The sequence below is a fragment of the Dendropsophus ebraccatus genome, chromosome 3, assembly GCF_027789765.1.
Source record: "Dendropsophus ebraccatus isolate aDenEbr1 chromosome 3, aDenEbr1.pat, whole genome shotgun sequence".
In the NCBI taxonomy this organism is placed as follows: Eukaryota; Metazoa; Chordata; class Amphibia; order Anura; family Hylidae; genus Dendropsophus; species Dendropsophus ebraccatus.
Window position 1 is genome coordinate 112,851,643 of NC_091456.1, and position 17,924 is coordinate 112,869,566.

Genomic DNA, 17,924 nt, shown 5'->3' on the forward strand with positions numbered 1-17,924 from the left:
TCACAGAAGGGCAGATTGTGTCTGGGTCTGGACCACCTATGATTGACGGCCTGAAGATTGACAGGCCTGATGAGCTGAGGCTTTTTAGAATTGGTGGTAAACATGATTCTGCTATTAAGAGCAGAACCCACAAAGAGAACCTCCCTGAGGGTTAACCCTTTAAGGACATGGCCCATTTTCGTTTTTACGTTTTCGGTTTTTCCTCCTTGTGTTTAAAAGGTCATAGCACTTGCATTTTTCCACCTAGAAACATACATGACCCCTTATTTTTTGCTTCACTAATTGTACTTTGCAATTACAGGCTGAATTTTTACATAAAGTACACTGCGAAACCAGAAAAAAATTCAAAGTGTGGTGAAATTGAAAAAAAAAAACGCATTTCTTTTATTTGGGGGAAATGTGTTTTTACGCCATTCGCCCTGGGGTAAAACTGACTTGTTATGCATGTTCCTCAAGTTGTTACGATTAAAACGATATATAACATGTATAACTTATATTGTATCTGATGGCCTGTAAAAAATTCAAACCGTTGTTAACCAATATACGTTCCTTAAAATCGCTCCATTCCCAGGCTTATAGCGCTTTTATCCTTTGGTCTATGGGGCTGTGCGAGGTGTCATTTTTTGCGCCATGATGTGATCTTTCTATCGGTACCTTGATTGCCCATATACGTCTTTTTGATCGCTTTTTATTAAATTTTTTCTGGATTTGATGCGACCAAAAATGCGCAATTTTGCACTTTGGGATTTTTTTTGCGCTGACGCCGTTTACCGTACGAGATCAGGAATGGGATTAATTAATAGTTCGGGCGATTATGCACGCGGCGATAGCAAACATGTTTATTTATTTATTTATTTATTTGTTTACTTTTATTTAAAACCTGGGAAAAGGGGGGTGATTCAGACTTTTATTAGGGGAGGGGGCTTTTTACTATTAACAACACTTTTTTTTTTTTTTTTTACACATATACTAGAAGCCCCCCTGGGGGACTTCTAGTATATACACTGTGATCTCTCATTGAGATCTCTGCAGCATAGATATGCTGCAGAGATCCATGAGATCGGCACTCGTTTGCTTTCGGCTGCTGCAGCCGAAAACGAACGAGTGCCGAGCCGAGGACGGCGCCATCTTGGACGCGTCCCCGGCCGTCATCAGTAACTGAGATCGCTCCTCCGGGACAAGGTCCCGGAGGAGCGATCTCCCCCACTAGACACCAGGGAAACGTTGCCTCCGGTAATCGGAGGCAGCTGTCAACTTTGACAGCTGCCTCCGATTAGCTAATTAGCGGGCACGGCGATCAGACCGTGCCCGCTAATAGCGGCGGTCCCGGGCTACACGCGGCACCCGGGATCGCGGCACTTCAAAGCGGGGCCGCCGCGCGGCCCCGCTTTGAAGTGCAAGTGAGGACATAGGACGTACCGGTACGTCCTATGTCCTTAAGAGGTTAAGGACATTGTCTAGCCTGGTGTGAAGAATCAGACTTCTCCCATATCACTGTCTATCAAGATGATCCTTCAATTTCTCCAGGATGGGTTTGAGAATGGGCTGAAGCTGCGACTGTCAAAGTGCATGTCTCTGCTCTTTATGCTCTTCCAGACAGCTGACTGTCCGAAAAAATCCCTAATACAGAGATTCATTAAAGCTACGCAAAGGATTAAAGCAACTGTAATGGATCCAACTCCCAGGTGGGATCCGGGACTCGTCCTTCATCACCTTGCACGGCTCCGTTTTGAGTTCTTATCTTTAGTTGAATTAAAATAGCTCACCCTCAAGGTATGCTTCCTAGTAGCTGTTACATCTGCTAAACGCAGGAGTATGTTCAGACTTTAGGAGCCACTGAACCATATCTTCTTATCCTTCAGGACTTTGTCTTTTACCCTTAAGGTTCCTTCCTTATCCAACATTACTCCGCAGATTGAGTTACCTGTTTTTGCCTAAATTCCTCCAATGAGGAAGCGTTACAACCGCACTCTCTGGTTCTGGGCGGAGCCTTGGGCCTGCACTCTCTGGTTCTGGGCGGAGCCTTTAGAGTTTATTTAGTGAGAACCAGAGAAGTCAGAAGATTTTTATCTGTATCTTTTTCAGGAAGGAACAGTGATTGGAAGTCCTCAAAAGCCACTTTATCCAGATGGATACGGCAGACTCTGTGTGTTACCAAGAGGTGAGAGTCCAAGTACCTGAATCCATTAAGGCCCTTACCACAAGGGCAATGTCTACATCCTGGGTGGAGGAGATGTGCATTCTCATTGATCAGATATACAGAACTGCATTGTGGTCTTCTTATACTTTTGGACATTAGAACCTCTGGGCAACCAATCTTGGTAAACCGGTTCTCATGACTGCTGTATGATTCTCCCACCCTTTACGTGATCTTGCTATATCCCCATTATGTGCTGCTGCTTAGGACGTAAGGGAAAGTGGAATTTTATACTCACCGTAAATTCTCTTTCCTGTAGTCCGAAGCAGCAGCACCAACTAACCCTCCCTATTAAAGTTTATGCATCATACCTTGAGTGTTTTGGGTTATGTTTTCCTAGATCGTTAGAAGTACACAAGGAGGCTGGGTCAGCATAGAGACTTATAGGTGGGGCAATTAACTCTTTATTGCTTGTTACCATCTGTCCTATCATTGCAGGAAGATAGAATCTTCCCCATTATGTGCTGCTGCTTCGGACTACAGGAAAGAGAATTTACGGTGAGTATAAAATTCCACTTACTTACGCTTGACCGCCTTCTACCCTAACCAGTTCACTGAGTGCCAGGTTGGGTAGTACTAGCCCTAGGACTTTACAACTGGATGTAGCCGGCTTTTGAAGACTTCCCGGGAGAGCCGTGCAGACAGTAGTATACTTCATCTTTCCGCTATTTGTCCTACTGGGGTCAGTACCTAGTGGAGGTAACTGCCCCTAAACTAAAGAAGAGGGATCCCAGACGTGGACAATGTTTACTTAGAGGACGGATACCCCTCCAAAGGGTTTAGCACTGCATGCTGAAGCAGGTTACTTCCATAAAAAATCTGTTTAAAGGAGACTTGTCACACCCCGTGCCGGGGTGACAGGCTCCCCACCCCCCGTTACAGCCCCCTATACTCACCTGATCCCGCCGGGTCACGCTTCCTGATCCGGTCGGGTCACGTAGATATGAGTGCCTAAAGCCCGGCGCACGTGCTCACAGGAGAGTCCGATGCCCATAGAGAATGACTGAGCATCGGACTCCCCATTCATTCTCTATGAGCGTCGGACTCTCCTGTGAGCGCCCGCGCCAGGCTTCGGGCACTCATATCTCCTTGACCGGATCAGGTGAGTATAGGGGGCTGTAACGGGGGGTGGGGAGCCTGTCACCCTGGCACGGGGGGTGACAGGTCCTCTTTAACTCTCTAGTCCCTGACATGGGTCCTGGTCTGGGCCAGGCCTAGCTTCACTGCAGCAGGAACTCTTGCAGTCTGTGTCTCTGTCTCTCTCCACCTCTACTGACAAAAGACAAAAAGCCCTCCCACCAGGAACCAACCTCCCTTTTATGAGGGCAACTAAACTGTGTGATGATTGGTGGGCTGTGGAAAGAGGAGAGAGACAAAGTGTAATAGGTGGTTAAAGTGAGCGAAAGCAATTGCACTTGTAATAGTACAAAACAGAACATTTGGCAATCAATAGATAACCCATTACACCTTCAGCTGTGCTTAATACATAACGATACAGAAAGAAAGTGACACCTACTGGGGAAAATACATATAACATCTCCTTCATCCCCTTTGACATGTCAATTCTTTGGGTGGATGACGGAATCTGCCCGAGCATAGAATGGAGTCTATGGCACAGGACGAGAGTCAAGCAGGAGTGTGTGGGGGCGACCGGCAGAATCTGCAGGATGTTATCTGTGCAGATTCCATTGTGTGAACTTGCCCTTAGGGAAAATGTCCTTTCCAACTCCAGGTCAGGTAATCAGAAAGAATCCCTCAACTGTTTTTAAAAAAAACTAGTAACTATTACTACATTCTAAAAAGTAGATACTTGGAACAAACTTCCAGCAGATGTGGTAGGTAAATCTACAATAACAGAATTTAAACCTGCCTGGAATAAGCATGTATCTATTCAAGATAATAAGAAAGGAATTACTAAAAGGGAAGACTAGATGGACCAAGCGCTCTTTTTTGGCGGACAATCTTAGAATAAACAATACATGGAGGGGGGTTATTCTGTGCCAATAGCACTGTGTGGCAGCGCTTGATCAGAGCAAGTGTCTGGGAAATGCAGTTCCCAACACGAACATTGCTGGCAGGTAAAGAAAGAAGTAGACATTTATTTCAATGATTATAAAAAGTACTATAACTTTATTAAAGTAATGTATTAGCAAAACAAAAATGGGTCCTTTAATCTCTGAAGTACCCCTCCAAAATTCACAACATGAAATTCATATTGTTCATATGTATACTGTACATAGTATGTTGGAGTAAGCAGAAGCCTAGATTTGGTACAGCAGACTTCAGCTTAGAGTAGTAAGGTTTTGACATAATTCTGAAAGATTTTTGGCATTATTTTGAATCCACAAGGCTTCAGATACCATGTCCCATGAAATACACCCCCCTATTTTTACAAAAGTGGTGGGGCAGTGTCGCAATTTTCTGCTCAATAAATGGTCCGAGCAAATATTTGCACAGTTGCCGGAAAGCTGGACGTTTGTCCTTGTTTCAAATTTTTAATAGCTGGAAAGTATACTATAGTATACAGTAAACTTTACACTATGGTTATTGCGTAACTCTGTAAACTGTAAGATTACAGACTTGCTTGAATAAGAAAAATTACTTCTTATAATACCTGAAAGCTCTAGTTCCTGTTTAGCAGCCACAAATAAATGTAGGATTTAGGTAGTTTGGGCCATAGTCTAGATTTTTTGCTAATACTGTACAATTTAGCATGCATTTTGGCAATAAATGTGTGGTCCAAGAAAGTAGAATCCATGTATTTTCTATGATTCCTTGCATCATTTGCACAGATTTTTACATAAGAAAAACTGAATTTAGTCAGGGCCCTAGTGGTGTAGAAATGTGATAAGTCAGTTATCCTCCATCTTGTTCACATCACAGCACTGTAACTTGGTTGAACCACCATACAGATTATTAACATGCTCTAAATTCTTGTTTCTGACTGCATATAAATGGATGCCATATGTACTTCTTCCCTCTGCTTATACACAGATCGTTGATGATGAGTAGTGGATCTTCTAATGTTGGCTCTGTCAGTTTGCTTCACTGGTTTTAGTACTAGAAAACAAGTAAAGGAATATAATATTTAAATAAAACAAAAATAAACTGCCAGTCATAAAATATTATACTAGAATTGTCAAGAATGTAAATGGATTCCCTGTTCTATATATGCAAAGGTTATTTAAGTTAATGTATCAAATCATAACTTTTTTTTTCCCACTAACTGGTTGGCGCTGGCATGGGGATCCCAGTGGCAAGGTACAATTTTTTTTAAAACACCACCCGGTTCCTGTGATCAGTGCTTGTTTCTTCAAGGGCAGCAGGCCGCTTTATGCACTGGAGACCACCCCGATATCTCCTCCCCTAAATGACGTGGCCAGGCTTTATTCTAATGGAGGTGCATCATCAGGATCCGACAAGGTAGTAAGAAAAAAATCAGTTATGAGATTGTACATTCACTTTACATGAATAATGAAAGTTATGCAATACTTGCCATCACTAAACAAAATATTTTTGCTTACATCCTAGGGCGGACGTGAGATGAGTCATCTAATGGTATCACTGAGGTATGATCATAATGTAAACAGAATTATAACCATCTTAAAAATGGTAAAGAATTGAAGCCTAATAGGGAAGATTTATTAGGCAAACTGTGCTAGTAGAGATGAGCGAACTTACAGCACAAATGAAGCGAATCGCTTTGTCAGCTCAGCAATCTGCTTCTCAGCCTGCTGCTTTTGAAGCCCATGACGCTTCGTGCTGCTTCATCCCGGGTGCCTGGAAAAGCTGGATCCAGTTCTGGGAAGCCTCTACTAGGACTGGATCCAGCTTTTTCAGGCACCCAGGGTGGAGCAGCATGGAGGCCCACAGACTTCAAAGGCAGCTGGCTAATGAGCAAATTGCTGAGCTAACGAAGCAATTCGCTTCATTTGTACTGTGAGTTTGCTCATCTCTATGTGCTAGCATTCTCACTGTAATTTTGCACCAAAAAATGGTCTACATGCCATTTATTATAAATTGTAGACACTTCAAAGTGAATCTGTCACCCTCTAACTGCCTGCTGAGCTGGTGACACTACTGGATATATACTGCTTGAAAAAGCTCTTATGGTAAGAGCGAAACGTCACAGATTTTGGGAGAAATAAACACCACACGTTTTTTACTTTATTCCTGGAGTGCTGCACTTTATTTGCTATATATATCATACCTTTCTTGTCTGTGTTTTATTTTCATAAACAGCCTTTATTCTGGCTCTGAACAGTGTCCAAGGAATGATAGGCCACACCTCCTTGACACTAGTCACCACCTGAATAAAGCTGTTTGTTTATTTAAAAATAACACAGATACAGGCAATAAAGGTATGTTCTGAATGCTTTTATTGACAACTATCCACCAGTGCCGCCAGCTGGGTGGACAGTCAGGAGGTGACAGAATCACTTCAAATGTCTCACTAGGCACTTTAGAAAACACTTAGCAAAGAAGAAATATTCCCAGGGTAGCTGTAGGGGATATACCTACTAAAGGTGCTTTAATGTGTCCCTGTCATTAAAAGAGGTTTGATTAAATTCACCCCCCTCCAACTCCATGTAATAAGTAGAACGAGAGAGTGGAGAAGCGAGTGCTTAAGCACTGAGCCCCTGAACTTTTGATATGTCTCTGTATTCTAATGACAGGGACACTTAAAACTCACACCCAAAACTTCCATTATTTACAATATGGGAAACCATCCAAAACATTTGAATTAATTATGTAAACCCAGCCCCCCCCCCACACACACACACACACACACACACACACAAAAGTAATAGAAATTTATTTAGAATTAAAGGGGTTATCCAGCGCTACAAAAACATGGCCACTTTTCCTCTACTCTTGTCTCCAGTTCAGGTGCAGTTTGCAATTAAGCTCCATTTACTTCATTGAACTGAGTTTCAAAACCCCACCCAAACTGGAGACAAGAGTGGTGCAAAAGCGCCAATGTTTTTGTAGCACTGGATAACCCCTCTAACCTCAAATCATGTAATATTATTACATAAAATGCCCTAGCTTGTGCAGATATGATTACTTACTTGTATGATGTAGGACATATTCATTTGTGTTCACACTGTACATGGCAGATTGTTGTTGTTTTTTAAACATTTTTCCTTTTTTTTCTGAACAACCTCTGCACCATGTTTTTACGTTTATATAGTTTATATATTCATTTATTTTTTTAAGATTTCTCATTACCTTTCTTAGAGTCTAGAGTCCGGCCAAATATAAAAATTGTTCCAGCCATCATTGCTCCTAGTGTTAAAATAATAAGAAGAACAGCCCACCATCGTGTCTATATGATATAAAATAGAAACATATATATAAACCAAACTCATCCCTAGTTCATATTTTCTTTGCACATGTCATGATCTATTTCCAGAAGATTTATATATTGTCAGGCTAGTGGCATACAGTAACTTGTGTAGAATTCAGGGACAAACAACAAAACCTTCATAGACCAGAATTTCTTATTCCATGACAAAAAAACACACAGTTGTTATATATTAGGCTACGTTCACACAATGTTTTATGAGGCAAAAATATGAACGTATTTGCACCTCAAAAAACGTTACGTGAACATAGCCTTAGTATCTTCATGCTGTGGAACTCTGCACCAAAGCAATCATCATTTCTAAATAAATGCCACATCGAGCAAAAGTCGCTGATGCTATTCCCCACATTCCCTCCTCAGAAAAATTGCATGGCCATTGGTAAATGCATGGGGATGTGTTTTCAGCCACATAGCTGTATCACTACTGTACTGCGAAGATTTTAAGCAGCCCATTAATAAGCAACCCCTTCCCTTAAACCACTGGTACCGTCCATTTAACTTATTTCTCCTGTTTATCACTTGTCCAAAGAGTGCACCTGGGCCTTAAGGCCCTATTCCACAGAACGATTATCGTCCGTATTCGGCCGATATCGGCCGCTACGGACGATAATCGTCCCGTGGAATAGAGTGCAACGATCAGCCAACATCGTTCATGTCGGCTGATCGTTGCAGTCGCTTGTTTTTCAACATGTTGGAAAACAAGCGACTGATATAGCAGCGATCTGCTGCCGTCGCTCCGTTGAATAGGAACATCGGCAGCAGACGCTGCTATATCTATGGGCTGCCCGGACGATCACCGATCACCCGGGCAGCCCCCCCCCCCCGCAGCTCCCCGCCGCCCCTCCCGCACTCACCCGCTCGCTGCTGCCGCGGTGAATAGGGGGGGGGGGTGAATACAGTATTTCTTGAAACACTTTTGGTGCTCCCAGCATCATATTCACTCTGCGCAGCTTCGTGCTCCACATGGTCCTATAGGGCCCTTGGTGTCAGGCCACTCTGTATACTACTGTCTGTCATCCCAGTCAGAGGCTCTATACAGTAACCTAGATGACCACCAGCTTACTATATAGAGACAGTAATTATGACAGACAGGAAGGTGTAGAGAGGCAGGGCCCCTTCCCCTGCACTGCCAGGCCCCTCCCCCACCTCCTCACTATGAGTGCAGCTCGGTTATCAGTGACAGCCAGAATCTGATGAAAATGGCAGAGGCACAGCTTCTGTGCCAGTTTCATCCACGGCCAAAACAGTATGTCCATGAGCAGGAATGCACCGCAAACTGGATGTAAAGTTACAGGGGTTATTGTTCCAATAACGAATTCTATGTATCTGTGTATATAACAAGAGGATAGTGATGCAGACTGGAGCGGTTGGTAAGAGATGGGGACAACACTCAAGGGATTGAGTTAGAGCTCAGAGACTAGATTGAACCAAGCCTCCTGAGACATTAGAGAATGACGTTTTGTCATGCTGGTTTTTATTTCCTGTCAGAGGTGCAATCACACATGCAAAATCACACAGAAGTCAGGTCTATTAGTAATAACATGATATTAGTTATATATCTTCCAGTGATAGTTTTATTTAAATAAAGTTTTGTTATACCAGATAATTCCTTTTAAGGACCCCCAGTACCAACTAAACAAATTGCTATAAAGAGTACATTTACTTTATGAATGTACTGATATTATTATTATTATTATTAATAATAATATTATCATCATTCATTAATTATTACACAGTGATGCCATACCTTCATCCAAGCTGCAGGGTCAAACTCTATTAAATGCAAGAATGATTTTCTAAGTCTGGCAATGGGCCCATCTGCATCAACAAGTCGGCAGACATGAAATTTATCACAGTACCCTTGCCTCTGCTCACATGGTGTGCCAGCAGGAAGAAATATTGCAGTCATATTAAACAGATGTCCCAGCTCTAAAGACTTTGTACTTCTACAGGAATACACATCACCTGTTAATAAGTCAACATATTACTTTATAACATGATAGTCAGATGATGAGCAGTATAAAATAGCAGTATATCTACTAGACAACATTAATGTTCAAAGAGTATCCATGTTTTCCAGACAGCTGCAGGGCTGCATCCATTTTCTCCAGCCACCAAAATTCAAATACATACTGTTAAAATTCTGGCTTTAAACAAAACTGTCATTTGTAAACATTTTTGACATGTCTTTAGACCCACCAAAAGTGGTCGGTCGCAGCAGGTCTCAGATACAGCTGTGGGAAGTGTGTGGCAGTGTGTGTCTATTCACAGCTGTCAATCATCTGCCACTTTTGCTTCATTATTGCCTATGAAATTAAAGAGTCGGATCTTCAGTTGGCAGGGAATGGAGCGCACTGCCATGCTCATCCCCCCCAGATGTTCTCACTGCTATCAATAGTCTAATGTTATTGAGATTTTTTAATAGGTAGATTACAAATCTCTGGGACTTTCTGGTACCAGCCGGTTTGAAACAAATTTTTTGGGTGATCTATGTCTTCGTTTGCTGGAAAGCAGTTGGTACCATTAAATATGTTTGTGTTTGTGGTGTTGGGAGTTACTGTCCATATTTAACAATTTCAAGACCATGGGTCACTAATTCCTTAAAGCCCAGGTTGTTTTGGACATCAGCTTAAGGGATCATTCTGTGCCTGTGTCATCCTGCATCGTAAATTAACATCGGGCATAGAATGCAGCGACAATAATTTACTGTGTAATGGCAGAAGGGGGTTAAAAAATTGTTTCAGCACTAGTGTTCCTAGGTGTGTGGATGGTTTGGGGTATGGGCCATGCTCAATCTGTAGCATGAGTAAGGTGGAAGTATTATATTGAGCTGGGTAGTGGTGTTTATCCTTTTATAGTGAAGATCCATTTAACATTAATGGGCCTTTAATGACACAAAGATCTAAAGATTTTTTTTAATGACTACTTATTCTTAAATAACTGAAAATATAGATCCTCTCTAAAGCAAATTTGCCCCCCCCACACACACACACACACACACACACACACAAAAAAAAAAAATAGGTATGAGCTGAGCTCACACACACAGGATTACTGGGCTGTCCTGTGCTTCATACCTTTTGTTAGGGATGGGCTGGCAGATATGCTTTAAAGGGAACCTGTCACCGGGTACGCGGGCACAGAGCCCGCCCGACCCCCCCGGTGCAGACCCCAGATACTTACCCTTTCCGACGAGTCCCGTTCCTGGAGCCGATCCTGGGACGAAGATATCAGCGCCCGAAGCCGCGCGCGCCACTGAGTCCAACGCCCATAGAGAATGACGGCTCAGTCATTCTTTATGTGCGCCGGGCCCAAGTCAGCGGCGCGCGCACGGCTTCGGGCGCTGATATCTTCGTCCCGGGACAGGCTCCTGGTGACAGGTTCCCTTTAAAATTAAAACCACATTAAATCCACATATAAATTCCACCTATAAACAATAGAAACATATCTATTTGTATTATTATTCCTACCTGGTCTCCGACAGCACAGCTGGCACATTTTAAACAAGGATTGGGTATCACAATCACATTGCTCTAAACCATATTTTGCACAAATTGATTGGCGGCACATCTGCAAAAAACAAAAATGAATGTGTTTTATTATAAAGAACAACGTTTTAGCTTCTAAAACTTTTTATATGCTGATTCTATTTAGAAACCTTGACAATTAAGCTATGACTGTACATAGCTATGACTACAAAATACTGTGCAGTATCTGCCATTATTACGGTTCAGGGAAGAAAAAGAGTGCTGCACCTCACACCTATGGCTGATACTAGTACCTCTCGGCTGCATAAAAAACATCAGAATTCTGTATGTGAATTGATCAAGCCACACTGCCCCATGTACCGCGTACAGGTATCTGATACACATGGGTCCCTACACTTGGGTCCCTACACTAAGTCCACACTGTGTCGGTCAGCGACCACCACCCCCGCAGGCGTGCACAGTCAGGGAAGGGAGGCCATGGAACGGCCCTGCAACCCCCATGCCACAGGACCAGACCCAAAAATGCCACACCAAAACCCAGCCAGCACCACCGGCGGAGGAAGCTGCCCCCAAACAGCACAAGTCTGGATAAGGTATTGCACTCACCATAGCTATCAAAGATAGAATGGGACAGACAGGAGGGATTAAAACCATGAGCACTCAGGTGTCTCCTGCTAATTGGGGTCATGTGGGTCTCACCAGGAGGACTTAGTGTAGGGACCCATGTGTATCAGATACCTGCACGATGGTACATGGGGCAGTGTGGCTTGATCAATTCATACACAATTCTGATGTGTTTTTTATTTAGCCTAGGGGCACTAGTATCAGCCATAGGTGTGAGGTGCAGCGCTCTTTTACTTCCCTAAACCGTCTGCCATTATTACTTCTTGCAGGACAGCCATACCTTGACTACTCTAACTATATGTATTGCCAATACAGGTCCTTTAGATTTAAAGTGTCACTGTCGTTTACCAAAACTTTTGACATGTCATAGAGACATGTCAAAAGTTTTGATCGGTAGTATTTATAGAGGGGCAATTTTCACATTGGGATGACATTTTTATTTCACTTTTAAGTGCCACTACAAGGTTTTGTGCCAACAAAAAATCTAAATATTACTTACCCCATTAAGACATATTCTAGTTCCTTCATTGCACAAAGTGTAGTTGATTTTTGGAGTAGAAGTTGGACACATAGAAGTTTCTCCTGTGCAGAAACTTTTAAACGTACATTCAGCATCCTCTCGACAAAGTTCTCCTTTCGGCTTATATGAGCAGGAGCTATTACAGCACAATCCTTGACTGGGGCTAAAACATGTAAAAAGCTTAATCTTATATTCTACTACTACTACAAATTCTACCAGTGGCCCCTAGCAACCAAACAGATTCCACTTTTTATTTTTAACTTAGGGACAACTGGACCAATTCTACTTTACACCAGTGTGACTAATCTGCCAAGTACTAGCAAAGTGAAGACCTTTGCTAGGCTTAGTGGTCAGCTTGTGAGGCGGCTGCCTTAGAACTCCATGCCACTCTATGGCGCTCAGCAATGGGTGCCTGGAAAAGCTGGAGCCAGTCCTGGAAACGTCTTCCAGTTTCACAGGACTGGATCCAGCTTTTCCAGGCACCCGGGGCGGCTAGCAGTTCAAAAGCAGGCACCTGACAAACCAACGGTCGAGGATGATAATAATATTTTTATCTTGATCCTCTAAGCTGTTTTTGGGAAATCTGACGCTTTTTCCTATGCAAATTAGGCATTTTGATGCACTGGGGTGGGACTACCACCAATCTATTGCCAGCCAGCTAGGGTGGATTGGTGTACTGAGGGTAGTAGTTCCACCCCCAGTGCACCAAGATACTTAATTTGTATATGAAATAAACCACAAATTTTCTGAAACCGGCGCTGAGGATAAAGATAAAAGAATATTACCTTCATCCTCAGCATCCCATGTGCTATAGGGACAAAACAACAGGTTAGATGTTGTATTGTTTTGCATGTTTCGTCCTGTTTTCTAAATGCAGCATACCTGCACTGTTTCCCAGGCTTTAATGTACACTGCAGACCTTCTCCAGCATTGACACCGTAACAGCATGCATCATTGTCCTTAAGACCTACATCACATTGCTCCCCATCTTCTACAATTTGATTGCCACAAGTTGGACGCCCACTCTCTAAAATAATAGAAAATAAAAACGGATATGGTATCTTACACAATTGTGATTTTCATGAGAAATTGTATACAAATTCTAATAAGTAAAGGCACGCTGAGAACTTTGGTTAATCTGAATGGTCTCTTTTAGAAGGTTGTCTCATTACAACCACCCGTCTCCGGTCACTTAGCAATTGGGACCCCCGCAGCGTGTCTGACTAGCAGAGGTCTGCTCCTTACCTCCATGCAGTCCAATCTTCCGGTAGAATCTGCCACAGGCCACATCAGAAGATCACAGATAACACTGATCACTGCTATGCTATGGTATGGCAGGGATCAGTGTTACTGATCCAATGTATGTAAGTGATAGTTCCCTAAGGGAACTATAAAAGTGTAAATAAATAAATAAATTAAAAAGCCCCTCCCCCAAAGCCAAAGCCCCTCCCCCAATAAAAGTGAAAATCACCCCCCTTCCCATTTCATACATAAAACATATAAAAAGTAATAAAGTTAATTAACATATTATATACTATAGCATGCAGAATCATCCGATCTATTAAAATAAAACAATACTATTCCCACACAGTGAACGGCATGAACAAAAGGCAGAGGTTGTTTTTTTTAATATTTTTATGTATAAAAAAAATTAATAAAAGCGATCAATACGTTTGATCTAGAAAAAAATGTTAATAAAAACTAGAGATCATGACGCAAAAAAATGATGCCCCATACGACCCTGTAGGTGAAAAAACAAATGCGCTATAGGAGTTACAATAGGGCCATTTTAAATATGCCTATTTGCAAATAAATGCTAATAAAAATGTAAATTTGCATATCGCCGTGTTCAGACTGACCTATAGAATAAAGAAAAAATGCCAGTTTTACTGTAGAGTGCATTACTGAAACATGGAAGCCCCCAAAATTAGCATTTTTGACCCAAATTAACCCCATAAATGATATTTTGGGGGTTCCGTTATTCATTTTATGGCTGATTGTAATGGCATATTTCAAAGTAAACCTGCTACTGAAAAAACAAGCCCTCACGTGGCCCTGTAGGTGGAAAAATGAACGAGTTATGGGTCTTAGAAGGCAAGGAGGAAAAAACGAAAACTCTAAACTGACAATTGGCCCGGTCCTTAAAGAGGATGAACCACCAGGTACATCCTCTTTAACCTAAACCCACTGATCGAATGGCGCCGGCACTGGGAAGCCGATGCCATGGTCCGTTTTTCGGACCGAGGCCAATACCCGTGCACGGCGCCGTTCTATGCACCGGAAGCGGCCGGTGCTCAAGCACTGGAGGTAGGCCGGCCCGCCCTCAGTGGGAGGGAATTCCCTCCCCTGTATGATGCGGTTCCATTCATTCTAACAGAGCCGTGTCATACAGGGGAGGGAATTCCTTCCCACTGGGGGCGGCTCGGCCTGCCTCCAGTGCTTGAGCACCGGCCGCTCCCGGGGCATAGAACGGCGCTGTGCACGGGAACCGGGCCTCGGTCCGAAAAACGGACCGCGGCACCGGCTTCCCCGTGCCGTTGCCGTTCGATCAGTGGGTTAAGGTTAAAGAGGATGTACCTGGTGGTACATCCTCTTTAAGGTCATTTCATGCCTGGTCCTTAACTGGTTAGAAACCTCCTCTCATTGAAAGAGCATATCACTTTGGAGGATCTGCACCAATGGAGAATGAGCACCCATCAACCACCATAGCCAAGTTCTTCCACTAAACAATTTATTAATGTTGTTTGTTAATCTCCTGTTTCATATGATTCCAGTTTTCTCCTTCACATGAGTGTTTACTTCCCTGACAAGGGACCCACTTATATATCCCACTCCCACCTTCAGACACACTGATCCCACTTCAACCTCCCTCACCTGGGTGGATTTGCTCACTGGAACAGGGCATTTGGGAACAACTACTGCCCATATCTACATGCTCACCCACACCAACACTAGTGCATAAAGCACTCACCTTCCTTTCATAGGATATGGCAGGAATAAAAATCCCCATAAGTAAGCTTTCAATTCTTTTTCCTGGCAATTTTTGAATACCTCATTAAGGCACAATTCCTGAACACATTTCAGACACCCACCAGCACCTTACACTGTATGTGTGATACGGTTCAAAAAGTACTCAAAATATGCAAAATATATGAGAAAAAGACCTACTTTATAGACCCGGCTGGAAAATAATGGAAGTAATAGTAAAGATGAATAAAATGGAAATTCATGCCAAACACATCTATGATAATTATGAGAACATTAACAAGTATTGTCACCAAAATGACCAATAGACATTAATAGGTAACCACCCACGTACTAACTCACAGCTATAGGACCAGAGGACTTAAATTTGTCCATGAAACCACTAGATTTCACAAATTAACCATATATGGTTTTAAAAAAACAAGTTGTATTATCACACTAAATGTTAGCAAATAACTGTGGCTGTCGACAATATTAGAATCCTATATAGGACCCAAAATATGAATAACCATGTGTAAGTAGGATAAGTTACCCAGTGATGGGGTAGCATCAAGAAAAGTAAAGCATACCAAAAAAGATAGATAATAAAGTATCCAATATGTTCTATTCCTGGCCTAATTACCACTGTGTGCAGGTGTAAACTGTAATAAATGAGATGTGTGCCACACCCCTCTGTGTGCAAAAGATGAACTGTTATTTATTGAAATATGTGACATGTCATCAAGCAATGTCAAACGTTTAGAACACACCGCTGACATCCGCTAGTTATTGGGGTTTGAAGCGCACAATAGCTCTTTTCACTTCCCAGCTAGCCGCAAGAGCAGACTAATTCACCGAGCGAGCACAGCCGCTGTCTGGACTAGGTGTGATCTAAACATTATTGATAGCACAACTTTAAAAGTTTTATTATGGAATCTTTTTGTTTCTCTGATGTAGAGTTTTTACATGTGGTTGATCCTTTACATTTTACTTCCCACTACACTTTAGTAGTTTTACACACATACACACTGTAAAAAAGCAATAAATTCTAACTAACTTACCCACAAAACACCTATCCTTTTTTACTTGCAAAAGAGATGCTATGTGATGTATTGAACACAGGGAAAATTTGTCATTATTGTACTGATTTCCATCCATGGCATAAGGAAACATCAAATAATTTCCATTGGGACTTGAGATAGTAAAGTTGTCACATTCATCGCTTTTGTCATGCTGAAAGAGAAGTAAGCCAGACAGGATACTTGGTAGAAGACATTTTCCTGAAATGCTATTTAAAATTTTTGAACATTTTTCAACTGTCAGCAACTTCCTACTTCTTCACCTGCTTAGTTTTTATGTTTGAGGAGAATAAAGGATTACGCTGGTTTATATTCCACCAGAAGGCTCCCATGAGTGAGTACCCCCCTCCCATCAACTCTAGACATGCAATGGTGCATTACTTAGGCCAAAATGTGTCAAATAAAAACTAGTATAATAATGGCCATAGCAACCAATCACAGATCCATTATTAGCTGAGCAGTGATTGGCTGCTATGAGCAGTTTACACCAGTTTCTGTTTTACACACTTTAATAGATTTGTAGTTAGGACACCCTGCAAGTAAGACTCTCCCTGTAGGTAGTTTGACCCCTGTAAGTAGGTCTGCTCTGTAGGTAGTTTGACCCCTGTAAGTAGGTCCTCTCTGTAGGTAGTTTACCCCTGTAAGAAGTACCCCTCTCTGTAGGTAGTTTACCCCTGTAAGAAGTACCCTTCTCTGTAGTTAGTTTAGCCCGCAGTAAGGAGGACTCTACTGTAGGAAGCTTTGCCCCTGTATGCAGGACCCACTGTGGGTAGTTTAGTCCCCTGTAAGTAGGACCCCAGGTAAGTAATTTGGACCCTGTAAGCTGGACCCCACTGAAGCTAGTTCAGTCCCTGTTAGTAGGACCCCCTTGTAGGAGGTCTGGCCTCCATAAGTAAGAACCTGCTGCAAGCAGTTTAGTCCATTGTAAGACACGTGTATATACGTACTGACCTTTTTCTCAGTGTCTTTTCCCACTAGTATCAGCCTCTTCTAGTCACTAAAGGCTAGAAGAGTCTCTAAGTTTGGGACCTACATGCACATAGTGACATCAGTCCCACACCTGTGCATTCCAAATTTAGAAATACTCCTGGCCTCTAGTGACTGGTGGTAGGAGATGCCTGCAGCCTACATGTCTGACTGACAGAATAAGGAGCCAATGTCATTTCTGTCACTGCCACTGTTATCGATTTGGGGCACCTATTATTAAAGCAGCCCTAATCTGTAAACTCCATTCAGTTGCCTCCCACTAGAAGCTGTATTTCTTTAAAGTGTCACTATCGTTATAACAGTATATGTGATAAAACAAGTTTGCAATTTACATTCATCATTTTTTTGTTATCATGCTGTAAAACAAAACAGACTGAACACATGAAGTTCCGGCCATTACTGAGAGTCGCGACTTAATGTGTCTGTTAATCACATGACTGCCTTCTCTCTGTGACTGTGCAGATGACCTGGGGAAAAAAAGTCAGAACACAGGAAGTGCTGTGTTTTCGATGATAAAACAAAAAAAGAACGTAAATTGCAAACTTGCTTTATATCACATCTACTGTTGATTTAGGTTTTAAAAGTTGTAACGACAGTCAGACTCTTTATTAACTATTTTGGGAAGAAGTGTAAACTGGTAGTAGATACGCTAAGCATGTAAAAATATACAGGTTAGGCTGGGGTCACACTATGTTTT

At 42.3% G+C, this 17,924-nt stretch overlaps 1 protein-coding gene across 2 annotated transcripts in view; it reads right to left on the reverse strand.

Moving 5' to 3' along the window:
* Positions 1–4,351: 4,351 nt before the first annotated feature.
* LOC138787291 (disintegrin and metalloproteinase domain-containing protein 10-like) overlaps positions 4,352–17,924 on the reverse strand; it is a 41,032-nt gene continuing 27,459 nt past the window's right edge. The window contains exons 10-16 of one of the 2 annotated variants that reach the window (XM_069964518.1): positions 16,223–16,394; positions 13,080–13,224; positions 12,177–12,360; positions 11,036–11,135; positions 9,313–9,530; positions 7,430–7,526; positions 4,352–5,257 (exon numbers count right to left, since the gene is read on the reverse strand). In XM_069964518.1, the coding sequence (XP_069820619.1) occupies positions 5,124–5,257; positions 7,430–7,526; positions 9,313–9,530; positions 11,036–11,135; positions 12,177–12,360; positions 13,080–13,224; positions 16,223–16,394 (1,050 nt within the window). In that variant the 3' untranslated portion in view covers positions 4,352–5,123. The remainder of the gene's footprint in view (positions 5,258–7,429; positions 7,527–9,312; positions 9,531–11,035; positions 11,136–12,176; positions 12,361–13,079; positions 13,225–16,222; positions 16,395–17,924) is intronic. The other variant, XM_069964519.1, reaches the window with a different exon arrangement.